Here is a 24,688-nt window from a genome sequence, read left to right as displayed (position 1 = left end):
CTCTACTGTCGTCTTGTAGAAATTGATAGTGCATCACAACCGTTAAGAATTTGAAAGGAACGTTGCAGGGTTCTTTGTCCTAGCAGACTAGGCATAGCTGATGAAATAGTAACGACCTCTGTATAATTTCCTTTCAATTTGTTCTCTGTAGCTCACAGGGGTTGTTATCGCATCTTCAGTGATAATGAGCCACAAATTTATTTGTTACTGCCAGATTAGCTCCTAGTGTTCGATGGTCAGTCAAACATGGGGTCAATCATTTTTCCAGTTGTCCAGTTTTTAAATTTTAGGAACTAGCCATGAGGATATAGATTTTTCCCCCCAAAACTATAGTGTGAGGTCTTAAGCCCGATACAATTCTGTGTTCCGTCATTTTGGGAATTATTTGGTAACCGTCAACAACAGCAGGGAAAGAGAGATTTAACTATTTTATATCGTGATGAATGAAGGTTCAGAATAGATTACCCAGGAAGCAGTGGAGGGAGACTTTGGGATCACACTAAATGGATATTGGATAAATATTTGATGGTGAGGCTTGTTGGCATGTAATGTTTTTGGAATGAACCAGATGGATTATGTAATTGTTTCTGAACTTAACCTTTCCGATATTTCTATGTGCTCAAGCATATTATTAACTCAGGTAAGATAAGATTATTGCTACAGAGCAAAATCTACCCTTTCCTTTTGTTCTTTCAGTTCCTACTACTATTCTGGGACTTCTGCATGTTCACATTAACTTGGGATATATATCTGAGGTTTACTTTAAATAGATGCTGAGATTTCAGAACTCTACTACATACGTATTATTCTGCACCAAGACCCTTCTATCACCTTACACATTCTATCCTCCCTGTCCTTCCATTGAAACGTTACTTTTGTTCAGAGCAGCAAGATGTAGAATTAGTTTTGTAAGGACCCTTCCTGTTGATTCTCTTATTTTCCCTTTCTTTATTTTTGCTGTTATCATTTTGATCCATGGATGCTTAATGGACATATATCTTTAAGTCGAGCAGGGGAAATGAGAAACTCAAAAGTTACAACATAGAACACTCTGCTAAATTTCGGACAGCGGAATTCAGACTTTTCGGCACCTGAGAAATCGGTGGGACTCGATTCGATTGGTAGGCTGGTGACCAATGAATTAGCCAAAATACTGTGTTCTGCTCTGTAACAGGTAATTGGGTCCTACCTGAGTGGGATGATTTTCAGAGAGCCAGGAGACTTTCTCACTCTCGCTCTCCTTTCCCCCTCCCCCCTCCATTTCTCCCCTCTGCGTATGTCTGTTCTGTGTGTGTTGTGTACAGAGGGTGGGACGAGTTTAAGTGGAGGGTTAGGTATTGGGTAATGTTAACCTGTTGTATTTTCTGCATATTTAATTATAGTTATTGTGATGAATAAACTTAATTGTGTTTAAATTTACAAACCTGGTGACTGCAGTTATTGGAGAGCTAAGGGCCAAAGACTTTGGATATTTTTCTGAGAAATATTTATTTTTTTCAATTGTGTTGTGACTCTGGGTCAAGTGGGGCTGAAATTGACCACACGCTAGCCCAGGGGGCTGTAATAGTTTTGATAAAGCTAATAAATAGCAAAGGAAAAAAATCACTTATAGGAGTAGCTATCATAGAATTTACAGTGCAGAAGGAGGCCATTCGGCCCATCGAGTCTGCACCGGCTCTTGGAAAGAGCACCCTACCCAAGGTCAACACCGCCACCCTATCCCCATAACCCAGTAACCCCACCCAACACTAAGGGCAATTTTGGACACTAAGGGAAATTTATCATGGCCAATCCACCTAACCTGCACATCTTTGGACTGTGGGAGGAAACCGGAGCACCCGGAGGAAACCCACGCACACACGGGGAGGATGTGCAGACTCCGCACAGACAGTGACCCAAGCCGGAATCGAACCTGGGACCCTGGAGCTGTGAAGCAATTGTGCTATCCACAAGGCTACCGTGCTGCCCCATAGGTCTCCTAACAGTAGCTAAGCTGCAGGACAGCGTATACAGATGAAATATGGGGCAGTAAGAAAGATATTGCAATAATCATGGGTGATTTAATCTTCATATGAATCAAATTGGCAAAGGTAACTTGAAGATGAGTTCATAAGAATGTCTTCGGGGCAATTTCTTAGAGCAATACATTTGGGAACCAACCAGGGACCACACTATTTTAGACCTGGCATTTTGTAACAAGACATGATTAATTAATTTCCTGATAGTCAAGGATCTTTTGGCTAACAGTAACCATGATGCGCCAGAATTTTGCATTCCGTTTGAGGGTGAGAAACCCCGGGCCTAAGACCTAGTGTCTTAAACTTAAATAGAGACATTTACAAGCGTATGAAGATAGAGTTGGTTAAAGTGGTTTGGGGGAGAAAATATTAAAAGTAGGACTGTATGGAAGTGGCCATTTCAGCAGATATTTAATAATTCGCAACAAATATATATTCCATTGAAAAAGAAAGACTCTGCATTGGATCCATCATTTTTGGCTATGGTATCACATTGAAAGGAAACATGTACAATACTATGGAAATTAATGGCGGGCGGCATGGTGGCACACTGGTTAGCATGGTTGCTTCACAGTGCCGGAGTCCCAGGATTGATTGGGTTACTGTCTGCATGTTCTCCTCGTGCCTGCGTGGATTTCCTGTGGGTGCTCCGGTTTACTCCCACAAGTTCTGAAAGATGTGCTTGCTAGGTGAACTGGACATTCTGAATTCTCCCTCTGTGTACCCAAACAGGCACCGGAGTGAGGCGACTAGGGTATTTTCACAGTAACTTCATTCCAGTGTTAATGTAAGCCTACTTGTGACAATAATAAAGATTATTATTATTATTAAATCAGAAGATTGGGAAAATCTTAGAAACCTGCAACGAATTGAAGTATGAGGAAAGCTAGCTAGAAATGTAAAAACAGATGGTAGGGGTATCTACAAGTGTATAAAAAGGAAAAGAGTAGTTAAAGTGAATGTTCGTCCCTTAGCAGGTGAGACTGGGGTATTTATTGTGGTAAAAAAGGAAATGATGGAAGCATTGAATTCAGTATTTTGTATCAATCTTCACTGCAGAAGATACAAAACGTATCCGAAGAATGTTGAAAATCACGAGGCAATAGAGAGGGAGGAGCTTAAAACAATCACAATCATGAGGGAAAAGGTACTGGGAAAACAAATGAGTCAAAAGGTTGACAAGTCCTAGGACCTGATGGCCTGTATCCTAGGATTTTGAAAGACATGGCTGCAGAGATAGTGCATGCATTGGTTGTAATCTTCCAAAATTCCATGGATTCTGGAAAGGTCACAGTAGATTGGAAAACCACAAATATAGCATCTCTATTCAAGAGACAAGGAAGACAGAAAGCAGGAAACTAAACGCCAGTTAGTCTGACCTCTTTCATAGGAGCTAATAGCAGGGCATTCAGAAAATCATAATACAAACAGGCAGAGTCCACATGGTTTTGTGAAAGGGAAATTGTGTTTGACTAATTTATTAGAGTTATTTGAGAAAGTAGCAAACATTGTGGAGAATAGAGAACCTGTGGATGTGGTGAATTTGGATTTCTAAGAGGCATTTGATAGCGTGCCACGTTATAGGTTACTGCATAAAATAAGAGCTCATGGTGTCTGGGGTGATGAATTGGCATGGACAGAGGATTGGCTAATGAACAAGAAGCAGAAAATCATTACATGGGTAATATTCAGATTGACAACAGTGCCACAGGAATCAGTGCTGGGGCCTCAACATTTGCAGTCTATATTAATGCCTTGGATGAAGGGACTGAGTGTATATTTGCTGATGACACAAAGTTAGATAGGAAAACAATTTGTGAAGAGAACACCAAGGGCGGGATTCTCCGACACCCTGCCGGGTCGGAGAATCTCCAGGGGGCGGCGTGAATCTCGCCCTGCCACTCCGATGCCAGCTGCCGAATTCTCCGGCGCCGGTTTTCAGGCGGGGTTCACGCCGCGCCGGTCGGGGTCTGTTGGCAGCAGCCCCCACACCCGGCAATTCTCCGGGCCCCGATGGGCCGAGTGGCCGCCCATGTTCGGCCAGTCCCGCCGGCTTGAAATGGACATGGTCCATCACGGCGGGACCTGGCTGGTAGGCCATCTACCGGAGTCCTCAGGGGGGCGCGGGAGGATCCGGCCCTCGGAGGGGGGCCCACGGTGGCGTGGCCCGTTATTGGGGCCCACCGATCTACGTGCGGGCCTGTGCCATGGGGGCACTCTTTCCTTCCGCGCCGGCCTCTGTAGGGCTCCGCCATAGCCGGCGTGGAGAAGAATCCTCCTGCGCATGCGCAAGAACACGTCGACGGTTCTGCGCATGGGCGGGACCACCGCGGCCCTTCGTCGCCGGTTAGCAAGGTGCCAACCCCTCCGACGCTGGCCTAGCCCCCGGAAGTGCGGAGGATTCCGCAACTTCCGGGTGGCCCGACGCCGGAGTGGTTCGCGCCGTTCTTGGCACCAGCGGCGGGCCATCCCGCCGATTGCGGGAGAATCCCGGCCCCAGTGTCTGCAAAGGGATATAGGTAGGTTAAGTGATGAGACAAAATATTGGCAATTGGAGTGTAATGTGCAAAAATCTGAGCTTGCTTACTTTAGTGGGAAGAAGAATATTATTTAAATGGAGAGAGAGTGGAAATCTGTGATACAGATTAATCTCTGTGACCGAGCACATAAATCACAGGCAAATGCAGGTGCGACATGTAATTCGGAAGGCAAATGTAATTTTGGCCTTTAATGTGAGGGAACTGCGTATAAAAGTAACAAAGTGTTGCTAACATTCAACAGAGCCTTAGTGAGACCGCACCTGGTGTACTGTGTACAGTTTTGGTCTCCTTACTGAAAGGGGGATATAATTGCATTGGAAAAAGTTCAAAGAAGATTCAGTTGGCTGCATCCTGGGATGAAGGGGTTGTCTTAGGAGGAAAGGTTGACCAAGTTAGGCATGTACTCATTGGAGTTTAGAAGAATGAGACGTGATCTTATTGAAATATACGATTCTGGGGGGAATTTGACAGAATGCTGAGAGAATGTTTCCCCCTGCGGGGGAGGATAGAACAAAGGGGCACAGTTGAAAAAGTAAGGGGTCTCATATTTAAGACCAAAATGAGGATTCTTTTCTGTTTGACTTTGGAATTCTCATCCTCAAAGAGCAGTGGAGGCTGGGTAATTAAATACATTCAAGGTTGAGATGGACAGGTTTTTGATAGACGAGAAATATGGGCCGGGATTCTCCGCCGCGCCACATTTCTGCCCCAGCCGGCTGGCGGGATTCTCCGTTACGCCGGCCGGTCAATGGGGTTTCCCATTATGGGGCAGCTCCACGCCGTCGGGAAAGCCCCGGGCGCCGGCATAACGGAGAATCACTGCGGCGGAGAATCCCGGCCATGGGGGACAGGCAGGAAAGGCTGCTGCAAGATCAGCCGTGATCTTCTCAACTGCCGGAGCAGGCTCAAGGAGCTGAAAAGCCTACCCCTGCTTCTATTTCTTAAAATCTTATGATCTTATAATTTTTATGTCTGGATGTTTGAGCCCTTGAGGCCCCTGCCAAAGACCCATATAGGGCAGAATGCAACTATCAGGAGACATGGCAATTTGTTGGGCACTGTTTGAAGGGGTGAGGGAATGAGTGAGAATGGAAAGTGATTTGAATGGAGGTGCCACTTCCATGTATCCTTTTGCCATCATCCAACATCACATCACACTTCCCACAGTGTTGCAGACCTGGGGTGAGATTCTCCGACCCCCCGCCGGGTCGGAGAATCGCCGGGGACTGGCGTGAATCCCGCCCCCGCCGGTTGCCGAATTCTCCGGCACCGGAGATTCGGCGGGGGCGGGAATCGCGCCACGCCGGTTGGCGGGCCCGCCCCCCCCCGCGATTCTCCGGCCCGAATGGGCCGAAGTCCCGCTGCTAGAATGCCTGTCCCGCCAGCGTAGATTAAACCACCTCTCTTATCGGCGGGACAAGGCAGCGCGGGCGGGCTCCGGGGTCCTGGGGGAGGCGCGGGGCTATCTGGCCCCGGGGGGTGCCCCCACGGTGGCCTGGCCCGCGATCGGGGCCCACCGATCCGCGGGCGGGCCTGTGCCGTGGGGCACTCTTTTCCTTCTGCCTTCACCACGGTCTCCACCATGGCGGAGGCGGACGAGACTCCCTCCACAGCAAATGCGCGGGGATGCCGTGAGCGGCCGCTAACGCTCCCGCGCATGCGCCGCCCGGAGATGTCATTTCCGTGCCAGCTGGCGGGGCACCAAAGGCCTTTTCCGCCAGCTGGCAGGGCGGAAATCAGTCCGGCGCGGGCCTAGCCCCTCAAGGTTAGGGCTCGGCCCCCCAAGATGCGGAGGATTCCGCACCTTTGGGGCGGCGTGATGCCAGACTGATTAGCGCCGTTTTTGGCGCTGGTCGGTGGACATCGCGCCGATACTGGAGAATTTCGCCCCGATTAGTGAAGCTATAATGCCACAGATACTATATTTATCATGTTGTTTAAAGTGGCACAAAAATTTACATCCAATGTCTGCTTGGTCATGATTTGCATGGACTCGTTTGAGAACCACGTTTGAAATGCCATGAAGCTGGCCTCACTGCCAACCTTCCAGGTTTAGCCTAGAGTTTCCAGGAATTGGAGACTAATTTCCAAGATATTGCCGCTTGCGACCCTGGATAAAAAATCACAGGGACATTGAAACAGATTTTTTTTTTAACATTCCTCTTTACCAACTCTAGAAATATTGAAAATGGGGCGGGGAGTCAGCTGCTTGGTTGACAGTGATGCATCGTCCAATTGGATAAGGAGCGTTTTTTGCATTCCAATTCAAAGAACAAACAAAGAACAAAGAAATGTACAGCACAGGAACAGGCCCTTCGGCCCTCCAAGCCCGTGCCGACCATGCTGCCCGACTAAACTACAATCTTCTACACTTCCTGGGTCCGTATCCCTCTATTCCCATCCTATTCATGTATTTGTCAAGATGCCCCTTAAATGTCACTATCGTCCCTGCTTCCACCACCTCCTCCGGTAGCGAGTTCCAGGCACCCACTACCCTCTGTGTAAAAAACTTGCCTCGTACATCTACTCTAAACCTTGCCCCTCTCACCTTAAACCTATGCCCCCTAGTAATTGACCCCTCTACCCCGGGGAAAAGCCTCTGACTATCCACTCTGTCTATGCCCCTCATAATTTTATAGACCTCTATTAGGTCGCCCTTCAACCTCCTTCGTTCCAGTGAGAACAAACCGAGTTTATCCAACTGCTCCTCATAGTTAATGCCCTCCTTACCAGGCAACATTCTGGTAAATCTCTTCTGCACCCTCTCTAAAACCTCTACATCCTTCTGGTAGTGTGGCGACCAGAATTGAACACTATACTCCAAGTGTGGCCTAACTAAGGTTCTATACAGCTGCAACATGACTTGCCAATTCTTATACTCAATGCCCCGGCCAATGAAGGCAAGCATGCCGTATGCCTTCTTGACTACCTTTTCCACCTGTGTTGCCCCTTTCAGTGACCTGTGGACCTTTCTTCCATGAGACACTAAAAATGTTTCCAATTCAGCCTTAGAAATATGGAGCGTTTTTTGCATTCCAATTCGCGTAGGAAATTCGCGTAGTCTACTTGGATTTAAGCAGGGCTTATGATAAGGCCTCACATGGGAGACTGACAGCGAAGTAAAAAGCCCATTGGATCCAGGGAAATTGTGATTTAGACTGAGATGTGGAGAAATTTCTTCAGTCCAGGGGTTGTGAATCTTTGGAATTCTCTACCACAGAGAGTTTGTATGTTCGATCATTTAATATTTCTAAGGCTGAATTGGAAACATTTTTAGTGTCTCATGGAAGAAAGGGATAAGGGGGTGAGTGGGAAAGTGGAGTTGGAATCAAAGAGCAGCCAGGATTGTATTGAATGGCAGAGTAGGCTCAATGGGCCGCATGATCTACTCCTTCCTATTTTTTATGTTCTTATACTACTGTATTTTCTGATGTCAAGCATGTGGGAAGTTACTGAGACGAACTTGAGATTAAAATAAAATAACAAACAAGTAAAAAGATTAGCAGGAGTCCAGAGACATTGTGGTGCGAATGGCCACATCAGAAATATTGTTTACCAGAGATCAGTGGGGCTATCCAAATGGTAACATCTGAAGGCGAGGAATTTGAATGAGGTAGACAGCAGAATACACAAAGGAGAATGTCAAAACATTGAACAGTATAACTGTGGGCCCCTCATTGAAGAGGCAGGCTAGTTTTGTATCCAACAAGCATACAGGCAGTTCCAACTGTGACCCAAGTCATGGTGGCCTGTTACCTGTAACATTTAAAGCCACAGCACATTGAAGAGACTCTCCCCTAAAAGATACAGTTTTAGAACAAAGAACAATACAGCACAGGAACAGGCCCTTTGACCCTCCAAGCTTGTACCGGTCATTTTACCCACAGCAGTTTCTTGTGCTGTGTCCCTCTATACCCATCTTATCCATGTGTTTATCAAGATGCCTTTTGAATGCTGTTAATGGGCGAAATTCTCCGGTATCGGCGCGATGTCCGCCGACCGGTGCCCAAAACGGCGCAAATCAGTCCAGCACCGCGCCGCCCCAAAGGTGCGGAATCCTCTGCATCTTGGGGGGCTGAGCCCTAACCTTGAGGGGCTAGGCCCGCGCCGGACTGATTTCCGCCCAGCCAGCTGGCAGGAGAGGCCTTTGGTGACTCGCCAGCTGGCGTGGAAATGACATTGCCGGGCGGCGCATGCGCGGGAGCGTTGGCGGCCGCTCACGGCATCCCCGCACATGCGCTGTGGAGGGAGTCTCTCCCACCTCCGCCATGGTGGAAATCGTGGCGAAGGCGGAAGGAAAAGAGTGCCCCCACGGCACAGGCCCGTCCGCGGATCGGTGGGCCCCGATCGCAGGCCAGGCCACCGTGGGGGCACCCCCCCGGGGCCAGATCGCCCCGCGCCCCCCCCAGGACCCCGGAGCCCACCCGCGCCGCCTTGTCCCGCCGGTAAGAGAGGTGGTTTAATCCACGCCGGCGGGACAGGCATTCTAGCAGCGGGACTTCGGCCCACCCGGGCCGGAGAATCGCGGGGGGGGGTCCGCCAACCGGCGGGGCGCGATTCCCACCCCCGCCAAATCTCCGGTGCCGGAGAATTCGGCAACTGGCGGGTGCGGGATTCACGCCAGCCCCCGGCGATTCTCCGACCTGGCGGGGGGTCGGAGAATCTCGCCCAATGTATCTGCTTCTACAACCTCCCCTTAGTTCTATCCTCCCCCACAAGGGGAAACATTCTCCCAGCACTCTGCCAAATCCCCCCAGAATCGTATATTTCAATAAGATCACGCTATTCTTCTAAACTCCAATGAGTACATGCCTAACCTGGTCAACCTTTCCTCCTAAGACAACCCCTTTATCCCAGGAAACAGCCAACTGAATCTTCTTTGAAATTTTTCCAATGCAATTATATCCCCCTTTAAGTAAGGTGACCAAAATTGTACACAGTACATCAGATGCACAGTACACCAGATGCACAGTACACCAGACCAGGCACTCACCACCCTCTGCATACAAAACCTGCCTCGCACATCTCTAATCTTTGCCCCAAGGACCTTAAACCTATGCCTCCTGGTGAATGACCCCTCCACCCTGGGAAAGAGTGCCTGCCCATCTACTCTATCCATGCCCCTCATAATCTTGTAGACCTCTATCAGGTCACCCCTCAACCTCCGTCTCTCTACTGAAATCAATCCAAATCAATTCAGCTTCTCTTCATAGCTAACACCCTCCAGACCAGGCAACATCCTGGTAAACCTACTCTGCACTCCCTCTAAAACATCCTGATAGTGTGGTGACCAGAATTGTGCGCAATATTCCAAGTGCGGCCGTACCAAGGTTCTATACAACTGTAGCATGACTTGCCAGTTTTTATACTCAATGCCCCGTCCAATGAAGGCAAGCATTCCGTTCCGTGCCTTTGCTGAGCCAGGAAGAGACATTTTCCCACTCTTGGTCTCCTAAGTGGTATTGTGTGGTAACTAATAACTGGATTTAATCTATAGAGTTACTCAAGTTGGATGTTGTTTGGGGAAAGGAGTGTCTCAAGTGGGTTCAGGGAACATGGGCATACTTTGGGAACAAAAGAGGTAACTTCAGATAAAATGGTGCGTTTAGTTATTCATATACCTAAGTTTCATAGTGTATGGTAGTCTTTTGTCATGTGTTTGTTTCCTTTCTTTTACTTTAATAAATTTTCTTTATTAATTATTTACACAATGACTGGATTGGTTCCTCACATTATTCCAAACAGAAATGCACCACAAAGAGCCAGTGTTTCAAGTTACTCTTCGAGGTTTTGAGACAATCTCGCAAGTAACATCAGCGGGGTTCTTAACACTGGGAACATTTGTAAATTTTTCAGTGTTTTTCAATGTTTTATTAACATGTCTGCACCTATTTCCTCTATATGATAATGGAATATTACTGGGTGCTGGCAATTAAAACACTCTGGGAAAACATTTTATGAGCAAATACCTTTTGGATGAAACACGTGTCGTGTGCTTTTAATCTTTTGAGATAACTGTTGAAAAAAAGCAATTTAAGGTTTTATACCCAGTAGCAGAGTTATTCTGCTTTTCTTTTCAGAGGGAGCAGAAACTTGCCCTTTTAAGTTCAGTGGTAGCAGGTCAAGAGAAAACAGCACGTCTTCCATGGAACAACCCTGTTCAGGTATAAGTCACTCCTTGCACCTAATTTATGTGGCCGATTGAAAGTGAATAAAGGACTATTTCAAAGTCTGTGTTTAAAATAAAAAGATTGTGAGACACTTAGTAGTTTCTGTAGGTTTTGTAAAATTGTCGTCTGAATTTGGTAGATTTGAGGAGCATGATCTTCTCTAAGTAAAGCCCTGGTAGTAACTTTATTTTGAGTTCCTGGACTACATTCATACATTGAGCAGAATTGGGTACAATTTTCATGAGGGATTATCCCTTATTATATGCTCTAATTTGGTTAAGCTATTTGTTGCGTTGTCATTTTTATTAGTATAAAGAAGGTACACTTAGAGTAATATTGCAAACCCGTGCTGCCGGTCAACTATGAGCAGAGCATAATGGAAATTCAACCACACCATACCAATTAAATTACTGGAATATCATGAGCACTGTACACTGAATTTCTGACATGCACTGCCAACAGGTGAAACAACTTGGCGCTAATGTATATTTGTCATTATTTCTTCATGGTATCCAATGTTACAACAAACTAAGGTCTTAAATTAATTTTCAGTGCACTTTGAACATACTTCTGAAGTGGTTGGTGAGAAAAACAGGAAAGATAGTTTAACAGATGCGGAAGATAAAAAGGTACAATTATAAATAATAATAATGATGCAAATTAAAAACTGAACAGAGTATGTAAAAAGTCTCAGGCTTTATTAGAAGAGTGGGGTGCTTCCACAAACCAGCATTTGAATCGAAGTACCATTCACATTGAGAGTATTTCAGGAGATCACAGACATGTAGGACGCGATCTAATGCCCGCGTTGGGCCCGGCGAGGATCCGTGCAAGCTGGTTAGATTGCAGGAGAGGCCGAAATCGGGATCTGCGGCAGGCTCCGATCAGTTTCCAATCCAACTGGCCCACTCACGTGGGTGGAATCCGGATCCCGCCAAGTCATGATAATAAATCAATAATCACCAATTAAGGCCAATGTCCATCCAATTAACGGGAAGGATCCCCTATCGAACTGCCTCCCGTGATCTAACCCAGCAATTGGAGGAGGTAAGTAGCCATATTCAAAATTGGGCAATCAGCCCCGGGGGCTCTGGAGCTGGGGAGGCAGGGCCTGGTTGGGGGGTGTTGGGCAACATCAGTGGGTTGGGGGGGGGGAGTCTTCCCGGGCTGGGGGGGGGTGAGGGGCTCAGCACCCATGGGTCCAACAGGCCACACCCCCGGATTGTGCGTACCCGTACCAGGGGCAACTCCAGCCTGTACATCCCCACCGAACAGCCTAGGACAGAGCCCTGCCGAGGTAATATGGTGAAGGTCATTGTAATCCCCTCTGACCGTGGTGGCTGCTGGCTGCACAGCTGAAGACTATTGCCAATTGAGAATTGGCCTTGTTAGTTATATGAGCACTTCACAGCACTCAAGTGGATTCCCGTGGGTAGATATGCCATGTCGCAGGCGAGTATTACTACTTAGCATCCCAATCAGACTGTGTGGCTTGAGCACCTTGTCTGAACACTGGAGGGGTCAACACCACAGAGGCATCAGCCAATAATCAAAAACCCAAGAACTGGGTCTCAAGACAGAGGATATCCCCCCGAACAGAGGGTGAGTGTGTCAATCGGGAGGGAATCTGAGCCCAGTCCAAGTAATGCTCACATGAGTCTGGGGTCCACTGCCCAGGTGCCCCTGCTGTGGCCGAGGGTGCATGTGCAGGGCGGGGTCCTCCCGCACAACCGGCTCGTTGAATGGCACCTGGAGAAATGGCAGGGAACATAATGGTGGGGGAGGCCTGGGGGCTCAATCGTCCTGGGGTGGAAGCCATAACTGATGTTCGGTCTCTCATCCTCTCCAATTCCTTACAGATATCAGATTCTGGGTGCACCACTATTATTGTGCACGCCACAGCACCTTCCCTCGCAGCGCTGGTGGCAGGCCAGACACTGGAGAAGGCAGCGGCAGCAGCGTCGACGGAGGCGTGAGGCAGCAGTCCATGTTTAGGGTCCCGCCCCACACCCTGAGGACCCGGCCTCCCAACAAGCCAGGGAGGGACCTAGAGGGAGAGGACAGCGATGGCCCAAGGTATACAGGCATCGCTGGTCGTTCAAGGAGATGTCAGACAGCACGTACCACAGGAGGCTCCGCCTCAACAAAGGGATGGTGCGGTACCTGTGCCATGTCCTAGTGGAATTGGCACCACATGGAGGAGGATACCCGCTCCTGCTAGCCGAGAAGGTTGCCGCAGCCCTAAGATTTTACGCTTCGTGTTCATCCCAGAGCTCAAGCATGGACTTGTGCGGCATATCTCAACCTACAGCCCACCAATGCATCCGTGAAGTCATGGATGCCCTGTTTGCCCGGGCAGATGACCATATAAATTTTGACCTGGATCAAGCCCAACAAGATGCCCGTGCAGCAGGATTCTCTGCCATCACCAGGATGCCCTATGTCCAGGGGGTTACAGATGGCACGCATATCGCCTTGCGCACACCAGGGGGTCCGGAAATGCCCTTCATTAGCAAGAAGGGGTTCCACTCCCTTTACGTCCAACTTGTATGTGACCACCACCTCAAGATCATGCACGTATGTGCACACTGCCCAGGGAGCATCCAAAAAACCAATGCAGCGACCCCATGTATCGAGGCTCTTGAGGCCACATGGGCTGTCATTGAGCTGTGCATCTGACTGCTGATAATGGGGTTGTGGTGCCTCAACCACTCTGGTGGTGCATTGCAGTACACTCCCCAAAGAGTCAGCCGCTTTGTGGTGGCCTGTTGTACTCTCCGCAATCTGGCTCAGCAGTGGGGCGAGGGGCTGGAGGTGGGACATGCGGCCTCATCCGTGGAGGACAACGAGGAGGGGCTGGAGGACAATCCTGGGGAAGACCTGTGGGAGCAGCCGCAGGTTGGAGGATAAGCGGCAGCGACGAGGGTTCGGCTTGCCCGGAGGACCAGAGTGGCCTCATCCGCACCCTCTTCGCAAAGGACATTGCTTTGTCTGTCATCTCACCACTCTCCTTTACCACCCACTACCCCTCCTACCTCCTCCCCACTCATCCTTCCCCATCCGACCCACCTCTCCACCACCGCCCCCCCCCCCCCAGCCATTCCCCCTCCCAGCCATTCCTGGTCCATAGAATGGAATAACGTGACAGAGGCTTCAAGTGTCCCGGGTGCAATGTGTTTTAATGGTGTACTGATGATGTGACCCTGACTGCCCCTAACTACCGATGGTTCGCCCCCCCCTCCCTCCCCCACCCCCACCCCCCCAGTGCCCTCTCAGTGATCCTCAAACTGCTTAACCCTCCGTGCTCTGTGACTATGTCTAGGTGAGTCTCCAGGATGCACATCAGAGGTGGAGACAGCCTGCAGCATATTCCGCCCTGTGGCCATCAATGTCCCTGGTGTGCATCTTCTGGAGGGCCCCGGCTGCATTGCGGTTAGCACATGCCTCGCCGTGCCACCCTGTTCAGCCCGCTGACCTCACGACAAGCTGTCGTGGTTCTCAGCCATGGCCATCACTGACTGAGCAACGCCCTGGCTTTCCACTGCACTCGTCACCCTTGCAGAATTGGCCTCAGTGCCACGCATTGCCGGGGCCCTTTCCTGCGCCCGTAGCCTTTAGGACTCCTCCAATCATCCATGGACCTACTGGAGTGATGTTGACATCCCCTTTTGAACCTCAAGGCCGCACCCTTGCATCTGGATCAGCTCCGGGATAACCTTGCCCAGAGGCTTGGCACCGGACTGGGACCCAGCAGGATCCTGGGATCTAAGAGACCTCTGACTGCTGTCCTTCTCGGATGTTCCTGCCTCTACCTGTTGTGCATCAGCAACTGTGTGGTGCTCACCAGATTGTGCCCCAGAAGCATGTCCGCTACTTTCGCCCACCGAGGTGTGTCTCTGCACTGGTGGAAAGTGCGGATGACAACTATGATAATTAGATCATAGAATTTACAGTGCAGAAGAAGGCCATTTGTCCCATTGAGTCTGCACCGGCTCTTGGAAAGAGCACCCTACCCAAAGTCAACACCTCCACCCAACACTAAGGGCAATTTTGGACACTAAGGGCAATTTATCACGGCCAATCGACCTAACCTGCACATCTTTGGACTGTGGGAGGAAAACGGAGCACCCGGAGGAAACCCACGCACACACGGGGAGAACGTGCAGACTCCGCACAGACAGTGACCCAAGCCGGGAATCGAACCTGGGACCCTGGAGCTGTGAAGCAATTGTGCTATCCACAATGCTACCGTGCTGCCCTCAATGGTGGCATCGTCCGAGGTGCTCTCTTATAGGCAGGCGGTGGGGGGGGGGGGGGGGGGGGGGGGGGCAGCCCGGATGGGTCAGCGCCGGGATGGCGATTGGGGGAATAACCCGGATGGGCCAGCACCATCAGATGGAGATCCTGCGGGAACATAGAACATACAGTGCAGAAGGAGGCAATTCAGCCCATCGAGTGTGCACCGACCCACTTAAGCCCTCACTTCCACCCTATCCCCGTAACCCAACAACCCCTCCTAACCTTTTTGGACACAAAGGGAAATTTATCATGGCCAATCCACCTAACCTGCACACTAACCTGCACATCTTTGGACTGTGGGAGGAAACTGGAGCACCCGGAGGAAACCCATGCAGACACGGGAAGAGTGTGCAGACTCCGCACAGACAATGACCCAGCGGGGAATCGAACCTGGGACACTGGCACTGTGAAGCCACAGTGCTATCCACTTGTGCTATCGTGCTGCCCACACTGGAGAATGGACATGTGAAATGAAAATCGCTTATTGTCACAAGTAGGCTTCAATGAAGTTACTGTGAAAAGCCCCAAGTCGCCACATTCCGGCGCCTGTTCGGGGAATTGAACCGTGCTGCTGGCCTGCCTAGTCTGCTATCAAAGCCAGCGATTTTGCCCAGTGTGCTAAACCAGCCCAATGTGGTCAGTGGGAGAGAAGAATCATTTTGTCTGGCATGAACAACTCATGTTTAACAGGTCACTTGGGTGGGGATTGGTGGATCCTCACCGGTCACTCCGGTGACCGCTCTGTTCTCGGTCACTCCCACGACCTCCAGGGCCTGTTCTTCATAGTGGATGAGGACTCTGATGTCCAGCACCCTGCTGCCTGTCTGGGCCCCCTCCTGCTGATTGTGTACCAACCTCTCCTGCAGGGACAAAGAGAGGGCATTGTGAGACACATGCTTCATGCAATGGCGGGGGATAGGCATGGGCACTGCTGCTGGGCATGGGTGGGGTGTGCCGGTGGGTGCACGGGTGTGCTGGGGCACAGTTTGTGCTGGGGAAGGGGGTGCGGTGCCAACCACTGCGTCATCAGGGTGCGGCCAGGGGTGGCAGGCTGGACCAGTGCCAGAGGGCAGATGCCAACTCACCCATGAAGACAGGTGCAGGCCGTTCAGCTTCTTACAGCACTGGGTGTTGGTCCTCCTGGTAACACTCCCAGCGCTGACGGCCACTGCCACTGCCTCCCAGGCAGCATTGGCTGACCCTCCGATCCCCTCTGGGGAACAGGGGGTGTCCAGTTGCGACTCCACCGCATTCAGCAGTCTGGCCAGGTCGGCACCTCTGAATCGTGGTGCAAATCCCCTTGGTGGCATGGGGTTTGTTCAGAGGGAGCGGTTTAAGAGCTACTCCCCCTCGTTAGCAGGGAGCTGTCGGGCGCAGTCCAGGAAAATCATCTGGCAGGACAGCCATTTCCGAAGTGAAGCCCATGGGGCATCATTATTGCATTATATTACGGTTGTGTTCTCGCCGGGTCGGCCGTCGGAAAACTTGTCGCCGCACTAAGTGCTTCTCCCGTTAGATCGCACCCACGGCCTAATTTCCGAGATACGCTCCCTGCCTGTCTCCATTGTGAGAACCAAATCACTGAATGGTTCCCATTGTTAATAGGTCCATGCATGTTCCTGTTATTCGTTGCTGTTTATTATACTTTATTTTTAAATTGCAAGCAATAGGAGTGACCTGCTGATCTCATACTCTTGAAGGATAAATAAAATTGTGTTTTTTTTTTCTTTTAGGATAATGCTGACAACCTAAAGATTGATATAAAATATATTAAAAATTTGCAGCTCCGATCACTGGTGGAATGGAGTTTTGCTGAGCAGCATGATCCATTTGTTTTGATACAGGTAACCCAAATGTCATATTGTTAAGCAGAACCTGAGGGTTACTTTCAAATTATCTTACGAATGAGATTTTATGCAATTTTACTAAGGAGATCAACATAGGCATTCAAAGAAAATTAGACAATACTAGAATTAGACTGTTCACAGCGGTCATATGTGGCAACGCTACATAGAACATACAATGCAGAAGGAGGCCATTCGGCCCATTGAGTCTGCACCAACCCACTTAAGCCTTCACGTCCGCCCTATGCCCGTAACCCAATACTCCCCCTAACCTTTTTTGGTCACTAAGGGCAATTTATCACGGACAATCCATCTAACCTGCACGTCTTTGGACTGTGGGAGGAAACCGGAGCACCCGGAGGAAACCCACGCAGACATGGGGAGAACGTGCAGACTCCGCACAGACAGTGACCCAAGCTGGGAATCGAACCTGGGACCCTGGCGCTGTGAAAGCCACCGTGCTAATCACTTGTGCTACCATGCTACATGCTGTCATTGCTTTGGTTCACTATTTAGAATGCACATCTAGATCACTATGATTTGGACGAGGAAACTAAATGTATTATATCCAAATTTGCAGATGATACAAAATTGGGTGGGAGGGTGAGCTGTGAAGAGGATGCAGAGATGCTTCAGCAGGATTTGGACAGGCTCACTGAGTGGGCACAAACATGGCAGATGCAATATAATGTGGATGAATGTGAGGTTATCCGCTTCGGTAGCAAAAATAGGAAGACAGATTATTATTTGAATGGATGTAAATTGAGAGAAAGTGGATACTCAGCGAGACCTTAGTGTCCTCATGCATCAGTCGCTGAAAGTAAGCGTGCAGGTACAGCAGGAAGTAAAGAAGGTAAATGGTATGCTGGCCTTCACAGTGAGAGGATTTGAGTGTAGGAATAAAGATTTTTACTGCAATTGTATCGGGCATTGTGATGCCACACCTGGGGCGGGATTCTCTGATCCTGAGGCTAAGTGTTGATGCCGTCGGAAACACCGTCGCATTTCTCGACGGTGTCAACACAGCCCCAGGATCAGCAATTCTGGCCCCTACAGGGGGCCAGCATGGCGCTGGAGCAGTTCAGGCCGCTCCAGCTGATGATCCGACCGTGAAATGGGCGCCGGGGGATGCACGCATGCGCAGTGGGTCCGGCACGAACCCGCACATGCGCAGTCCCACCGGCACGATTTCCGCGCATGCACAGTGTCTCTCTTGCCGCTCCGGCCCCAACCCAACATGGCGCAGGAGTGCAGGCGCCGCCGCAGAAGAAAGGAGGCCGGGAGTCAGAGAGGCTGGCCCACAGATCAGTGGGTCCCGATTGCGGGCTAGGCCATATCGGAGGCCCCCCGGGGTCAGACCCCCCCCCGCCCCCCCACAGGCCGCCACCCGACCCTTCCGCACCGAAGTCCCGCCGGCTGAGAGCAGGTTAGAATGGTGCCGGCAGGAGTCACGTTTCCACAACGGCCGCTCAGCCCACCCCGGCCCGAGAATCGGCGGGCTGGCCACGTAGAGCGGCCCACGACCGGCACTGTGTCAACCACGCCAGCGCCACTGGCGCCGATTCTCTGCTCTGCGGAGAATTGCGTGCTGGCATCAGGGCGGCGTGGCGCGATTCAAGCCGGTCACGAGAATTCTCCGGCCCGGCCCCGGGCTGAGAGGATCCCACCGCTGGATTATTATATGCAGTTTTGGTGTCCTTATCTGAGGATATTCTTGCTATGGAGGGAGTGCAGCAAACGTTTACCCGGCTGATTCTTGGGATGGCAGGACTTTCTTATGAGGAGAGACTACGACGGTTAGAATTATATTCATGGGAGTTTAGAAGAGTGAGAGGGAGGGCAGCACGGTGGCGCAATGGTAGCACTGCACTCTCACGGCGCCGAGGTCCCAGGTTCGATCCCGTCTGTGGGTTACTGTCCGTGTGGAGTTTGCACATTCTCCGCGTGTTTGCGTGGGTTTCGCCCCCACAGCCCAAAGATGCGCAGGGTAGGTGGATTGGCCACGCTAAATTGCCCCTTAATTGGAAAAAATGAATTGGGTACTCTAAATTTAAAAAAGAAGAGTGAGAGGGGATCTCATAGAAACTTACAACATTCAACAGGATTAGACAGGGTAGATTCTGATAGAATGCTCCCAGTGGTGGGAAGTCCAAGACTAGGGGTCACAGTTTGAGAATAAGGAGTAAACCTTTTAGGACTGAGGTGAGGAGAAATTTCTTCATGCAGAGAGTGGTGAATCTGTAGAATTCACGACCACAGAAAGTAGTTGAGACCAAAACATTGTGTAATTTCAAGCTCTTGGGGCTAAAGGTATTGAGGGATATAGGACGGATGGGGAGAGGCGAGATGAAGGTATTGAACTTAATGATCAGCCATGATTATAATGAATAGCGGAGCAGGCTCAAAGGGCTGAATGGCCTCCTCCTGCTTCTATTTTCTATATTTCTATGTAATTAGGTGTACCTCTGCAGAGGACACAAAATTATGAAAAGATTCTAACCATCCTGTCATTTTGTCTCAAACCATTTTAAGTACCAATAAGATTTTAGGCCTGTATGATTAATTTTATCCATTGATTTATCCTTGCTTTGCCAAATGTTTATATCTTAATATATTCTAGTGAGTAGTATGTTCTATAGTCTGTCAATGTGGTGTCTTCCTTCCATTAAGTGTATATGATAACGTCAGTACTACTTCTAGTGAATACTCAGCAGTTCACCATGCAAAATCATAAACCACACATGAGGGGCTGGATTTTTCGGCTGCGCCCGCCGCAAGATCGCCACGGACGGGACGCGGACCATGTAAAGTTCCATGGGTGGGAATTTCCGGTCGCCGGGAGGGCACGGCCGAAGAATCCCGCCCAAGGTTATATTATGCATCAGAAAGAATGCAGGCTTGCACATGGAAGTAAAAGATTTCCATTGACTATGTATTAAGAGTATCTGGAAGTAACGCAAATTGTTTGCATCTGGATCATCTGTAAAGAAAAGTACAGCTATTGTTCCCATTTTTATCAATATAAACATGCAATATGTATTATTGCAGGTTCTTCAGGAAGCTATTCAGTTTTATAGGTGTGTGGATACATACTACTACAGACAGGACAACTCTATATTATTGGTCTTACATAACCCCATGAATAGACGACGCCAGTCCAATCAATCCTGGGAAACTGCCCTTCACTCCAATGTTGGGTTCAGGTGTGTATTCCTGCAAATCTGGATTTCTGCTTAACTGAAAATAGCTAATTATTGAAATTAATCCTCTTGGCTCAGTAATATGTTAAGAGAACTTTGTATAGCATTATGTCTTTTATGTTTTGAACTCCGTTCGGAAGCAGCTTGAGAAGTGATGTAACCTAACATATATTTTAAACTTGAGAAATAATTTTAAGCCAGTGACATTCATAATGTCAGTATGTTTCTAAGTGAAAATCGTGAATTTAGTATACTAACCAATTTGTTCTGTTCCATCTGTGTTTTGTTCCAATGTGTTTTGTTGTTAATGTGGGGATCAGGCAGAAATGCTCACTATCTTGAATGTATGCATGATCCAGCACTCCAACAACAACTTGATATTTGGACAAAGGTCCACCCATTATAAACAAGCATTAAAGGAAAACTGGTTAACGTGTCAATTTAAATGTAAAAGGGGAAAGAATTTTAATGTTTTCCAAATATTTTTCAACTAATACTTAGATTATTAATGCATTTTTTTCTAACCCGTTCTTCGAGCAGGTAGTGAGTAGAATCTTCTTGTGAAGATTTTTAAAACTGGAAGAACTGAAATGGTAGAAGTTGCAGAAACATTCTTAACAGCATATAGAAACTAAGGGCTGGGTTTTCACTACCGAGGTAGGACATTACCTGGGTGGCACGGTAGCACAGTGGTTAGCACAGTTGCTTCACAGCATCAGGGACCCAGGTTCGATTCACGGCTTGGGTCACTGTCTGTGCAGAGTCTGCACGTCCTCCCTGTGTCTTTGTGGGTTTCCTCGGGGTGCTCCGGTTTCCTCCCGAAACACATGTTTCTTAGGTGAATTGGACATTCTGAATTCTCTCTCAGTGTACCCGAACAGGTGTCATAGTGTGGCGACTAGGCGGTTTTCATAGTAACTTCATTGTAGTGTTAATGTAAACCTACCTGTGACACTAATAAAGATTATTATTATTGTTACATTTCCCAAATGAGGTTTTGGAGGATGATGTTTAGTACAATTTCAGGGGTCTTGCAGGTGGATGTGGAGCCCTGTCCCCTAGAAGCCATATTTGGGGTGTCAGACCGGCTGGAGCTGCAGCCGGTTGCTGGGGCAGATGTCTTAGCCTCCGCCTCACTGATCGCTCGTCGGTGGGTCTTATTGAGGTGAAGGTCAGCTTCTCCACCCTATGCCTCAGTGTGCAGGGGAGATCTGCTGGAATTTGTGACCCTAGAAAAGGTGAGGGTTGAGCCGAGGGGGTTGAAGGGGGGTTCTACAATTGTTGGGTTTGGTCATCTTGCACTTTCGGGAATTGGTTACCGTTGGCTGTTGAGGAAAGGGGTGGTTTTTTTTGTTTGTTTGGAGTTGCTTTTGTATGATGAAAACTTTGAAAATATGTCAATAAAAATAAAAAACCTGTTCAGATTTTTGACATACCTTACCGTTACAAGGTAATCTGAGGTACACTGAGGACCTTTCAGGACTTAAGCCCATTCTTTCATCTTCGCAAACAATATGGGGGGGGGGGGCAATTCTCCGTGGGTTGATGCCGAAATCAGGAAAGGGGATTGGGGAGAGAATCGGTCATAAAGCTAAATTGTGGGGAGCGCGGGGCACACGGCAGATTGCCATGCTCCGGCACCTCGACAGTGGTGTCAATGCGTTCTACTCCGCACGTACAATAAACGCCGTTTGTATATCATTAGCGGGCCCGACCCGGTATTCTCCAGACCCTCTGCAATGCTCCACCTCCACCAGGGGAATTACCGATGGCTTGTGGTTTTAAAAATCAGGAAACAGGCACCATGATTGATCAGGGAGAGAGAGAGGAGGTACGACACGCAGAGCCTTCCGGTCCACCCGCTGACAGGGCTGGCGGGTGGGTGGAGGGAGGGGACCATGAGGCCTTCATCAAGTCTGGGGGGGGGGGTGCAGCGGGTGTGGTGATATGCCTGTGAATAATATTGCATCCACTCAGCAATGCGACCTCCCACTAGCAGGTGGTGTCAGACATCAGTCATGTGACATCCGGCTATCGTCAGGTGGTAATAAGTCATACACAAGGACAGTCACTCATCGGGTAGTTCCAGAACAACCTATCTGTGTAGCATTCTGTATGCAATCCTTCCACATGTTAACGAATAAATCATCATTCTTAGTCAGTCATCAGCAGTTCTGTATGAATCATTGCAAGGACAAGACAGCATGGTATTAGGGGTGTTGAACATTCAAGGAAACAGCAGGCAAGACAAATGACAACAGGGAATGGGCTGTGGTGTCAGGGTGACCCCCCAGGGGACTGGGATGTCTAGGCACGGACAGCCACTGCCGCGGCCTTTAAGGCACCCATCTTGATGCACACCCCGTTGACCACCCACGGTGGCCCCTGTCATGTAAACTGACACCGGACATATGGGTTCCCCCACCCCACCACCCCAGTGTCCCATACCACCAACCTGCACCCCAGTCCCCCCTCCCCCCCTGAAAACCACTCCTCCGCCAACCGCCCGCCAGCGGGGCACCGCGAAGCCCACCCAAGGGCAACTCTCAAAGTAATCCCTGCAGGAGTTTGCCAGACAGGGGCCGCGGTTCATACCTATAACATAGTTAGCGGCAGCTACCAGTACCCCTGGCAGCAGGATCGGGCTCCAGAGCCAGAGGCCCCATGGTGCCAGGGACCGATGGGCAAAGTGGAGGGGGTAGGGATGGGGGAAGAGGGGGCAGTAGGGGTACCTGAGGGGGCAGGAGCTGCAGTGCAGACCGGGACTACCGTGTAGCCCGATGGACCTGGTTGGGCATAGGAATATGTACCATGCTCACGTGTCTGAATTTGACCCCCTGCAGACAATGGATGGCTGAATTCAACCAGGAATGGTGGCCTTCATCCTAGTTGCTGCAGCCCTGGAGGATGCACCGAGGCTGTCCAAGCTGGAGCTGCTTGAGGAAGAGGATGCTGCATCAGCGGAGCATGCCCCAGAGGAACAGCAGGCAGCTGTTGAGGATTGAGAGCCGGCCGCCTAACAGGCAGAGGAGGAGGAGATGCAAGGGCGGTGCCACATGAGGCCTTGTGTGTACTGGCATCACCTGTCATTCAAGGACCTGCCAGACCGGGCATGCCGAAGACTCCGGTTGAGCAGGGAGACAGATCATGATGCACCTGGCAGCGAATGGGGGAGGACACCTCCTCCCGGTGGCCGTCAAGCTGACGGTCATTCTGAACCTTAACGCAACAGTGTCCTTCCAGGTACCAAGTGGGGACAGGTGCACAGGTGCATCTGCGCTATAACAGAGGCCCCTATATGCCCGGTCACCACAATACATCAAATTCACTGTGCCTTTGACTGCGGGATGAGGGCTCCTGTCCATGTCCTCCTCGCTGCCCTCCTCCTAGGGTCAGGGGCGGGGGCAACAAAAGAGCCCACCTCATCGCCAGGTGATCCTGCAAGACACAAGAGGAAATGCATGATTGGACCGCAGGTTGGGGTGGTAGGTGGTGGTGGAGGGGGCAGTATATGTGAGGAGGGGGGTGGTGTGGGGTGTTAGACGTTTTAGTTGCTGTGAAATGAAGAGTCTAAAGTTATTGTTCCTTTTCACCAAACACCATTTATTTCACTTCCACAGCCTCTGCACAAAACTCTTAACAACACACCACCTGACAGAGGTCACCTGAAGCCCCTTTACATATCAGTGTCAATTAATGGATACTTAACATAAATGAGATAACTAATTGCAATGTCTCTTAACCCATTACTTAACAGTCTCCCCTTCCTTGGAGAAAAAAAATAATTAGGTGAAAACAAAATTTCAAGAAACTCAAAAACACACACATGGGGCGTCATTCTCCGCCGGCGGGAGTCTCCGTTTTGCCGGCGCCCGGGGGTTTCCCGACGGCGTGGGGCTGCCCCACAATGGGAAACCCCATTGACCGGCCGGTGTTACGGAGACTCCCGCCGGCCGTCGGAGCAGAAATGTGGCGGGGCGGGTAGGAGAATTTCGCCCATGATGTCCCACCCTTTTTTTTTTGTTGTTCGGACGAGAAAGAAAAAACAAACAGTCACGGAAACAAGCGCCCTTCATTAACAATATCCAAAATTTTCTGTAAACTCGCCCCTCGTTTCGTAAAACAGTCTGACAGTTGATAGCTCCTGTCGACCCATTTAATTTTTGTTATTTCCCCTCTGTCCAACATCTGCTTCAAACTTGCGATGTCTATCCGTAACCTCTTTTCATTGACACTTTTTGTAGAGTGCACATTTTTCCACAGGGATTTATTGTCAATCTGACAGCCAATAGGTATATTACCCAAATCTCCTAATCCCAAAATTTCTGTCAATATCATACTTGTATAAAAAGCCATATCCACCGCCTCTACAAGGCTTAACGTCTCAGCAGCCAAAGTGCTTTTTACCATTCTCCTCATTTTCTTTGTTTCCCACACAAGTGGGCAACATTTATCATTGTTCCCCAAAAGGAAAATTCTAAAACCTCCTGCGCTTGAAACCCCATCACATAAATTTGCGTAGGACGCATCACTATAAACTATGAGTTTCAAGTGCTTAAGGTCACCTAAAACCGGGAACTTCAAAACACACTCCTGCATTTTTAGTTTGGCCAACGC

At 49.5% G+C, this 24,688-nt stretch overlaps 1 protein-coding gene across 1 annotated transcript in view; it reads left to right on the top strand.

Annotated features, from left to right (window-relative positions):
* spag17 (sperm associated antigen 17) overlaps positions 1-24,688 on the top strand; it is a 382,475-nt gene that overhangs the window by 111,512 nt on the left and 246,275 nt on the right. Inside the window, exons 17-20 of the mRNA XM_072513741.1 lie at positions 10,639-10,722; positions 11,281-11,357; positions 16,761-16,871; positions 19,920-20,074. Of these exons, the coding sequence (XP_072369842.1) occupies positions 10,639-10,722; positions 11,281-11,357; positions 16,761-16,871; positions 19,920-20,074 (427 nt within the window). The remainder of the gene's footprint in view (positions 1-10,638; positions 10,723-11,280; positions 11,358-16,760; positions 16,872-19,919; positions 20,075-24,688) is intronic.

This window comes from Scyliorhinus torazame, chromosome 8, assembly GCF_047496885.1.
Source record: "Scyliorhinus torazame isolate Kashiwa2021f chromosome 8, sScyTor2.1, whole genome shotgun sequence".
Lineage (NCBI taxonomy): Eukaryota > Metazoa > Chordata > Chondrichthyes > Carcharhiniformes > Scyliorhinidae > Scyliorhinus > Scyliorhinus torazame.
This window is presented reverse-complemented; position numbering and strand designations above follow the sequence as displayed.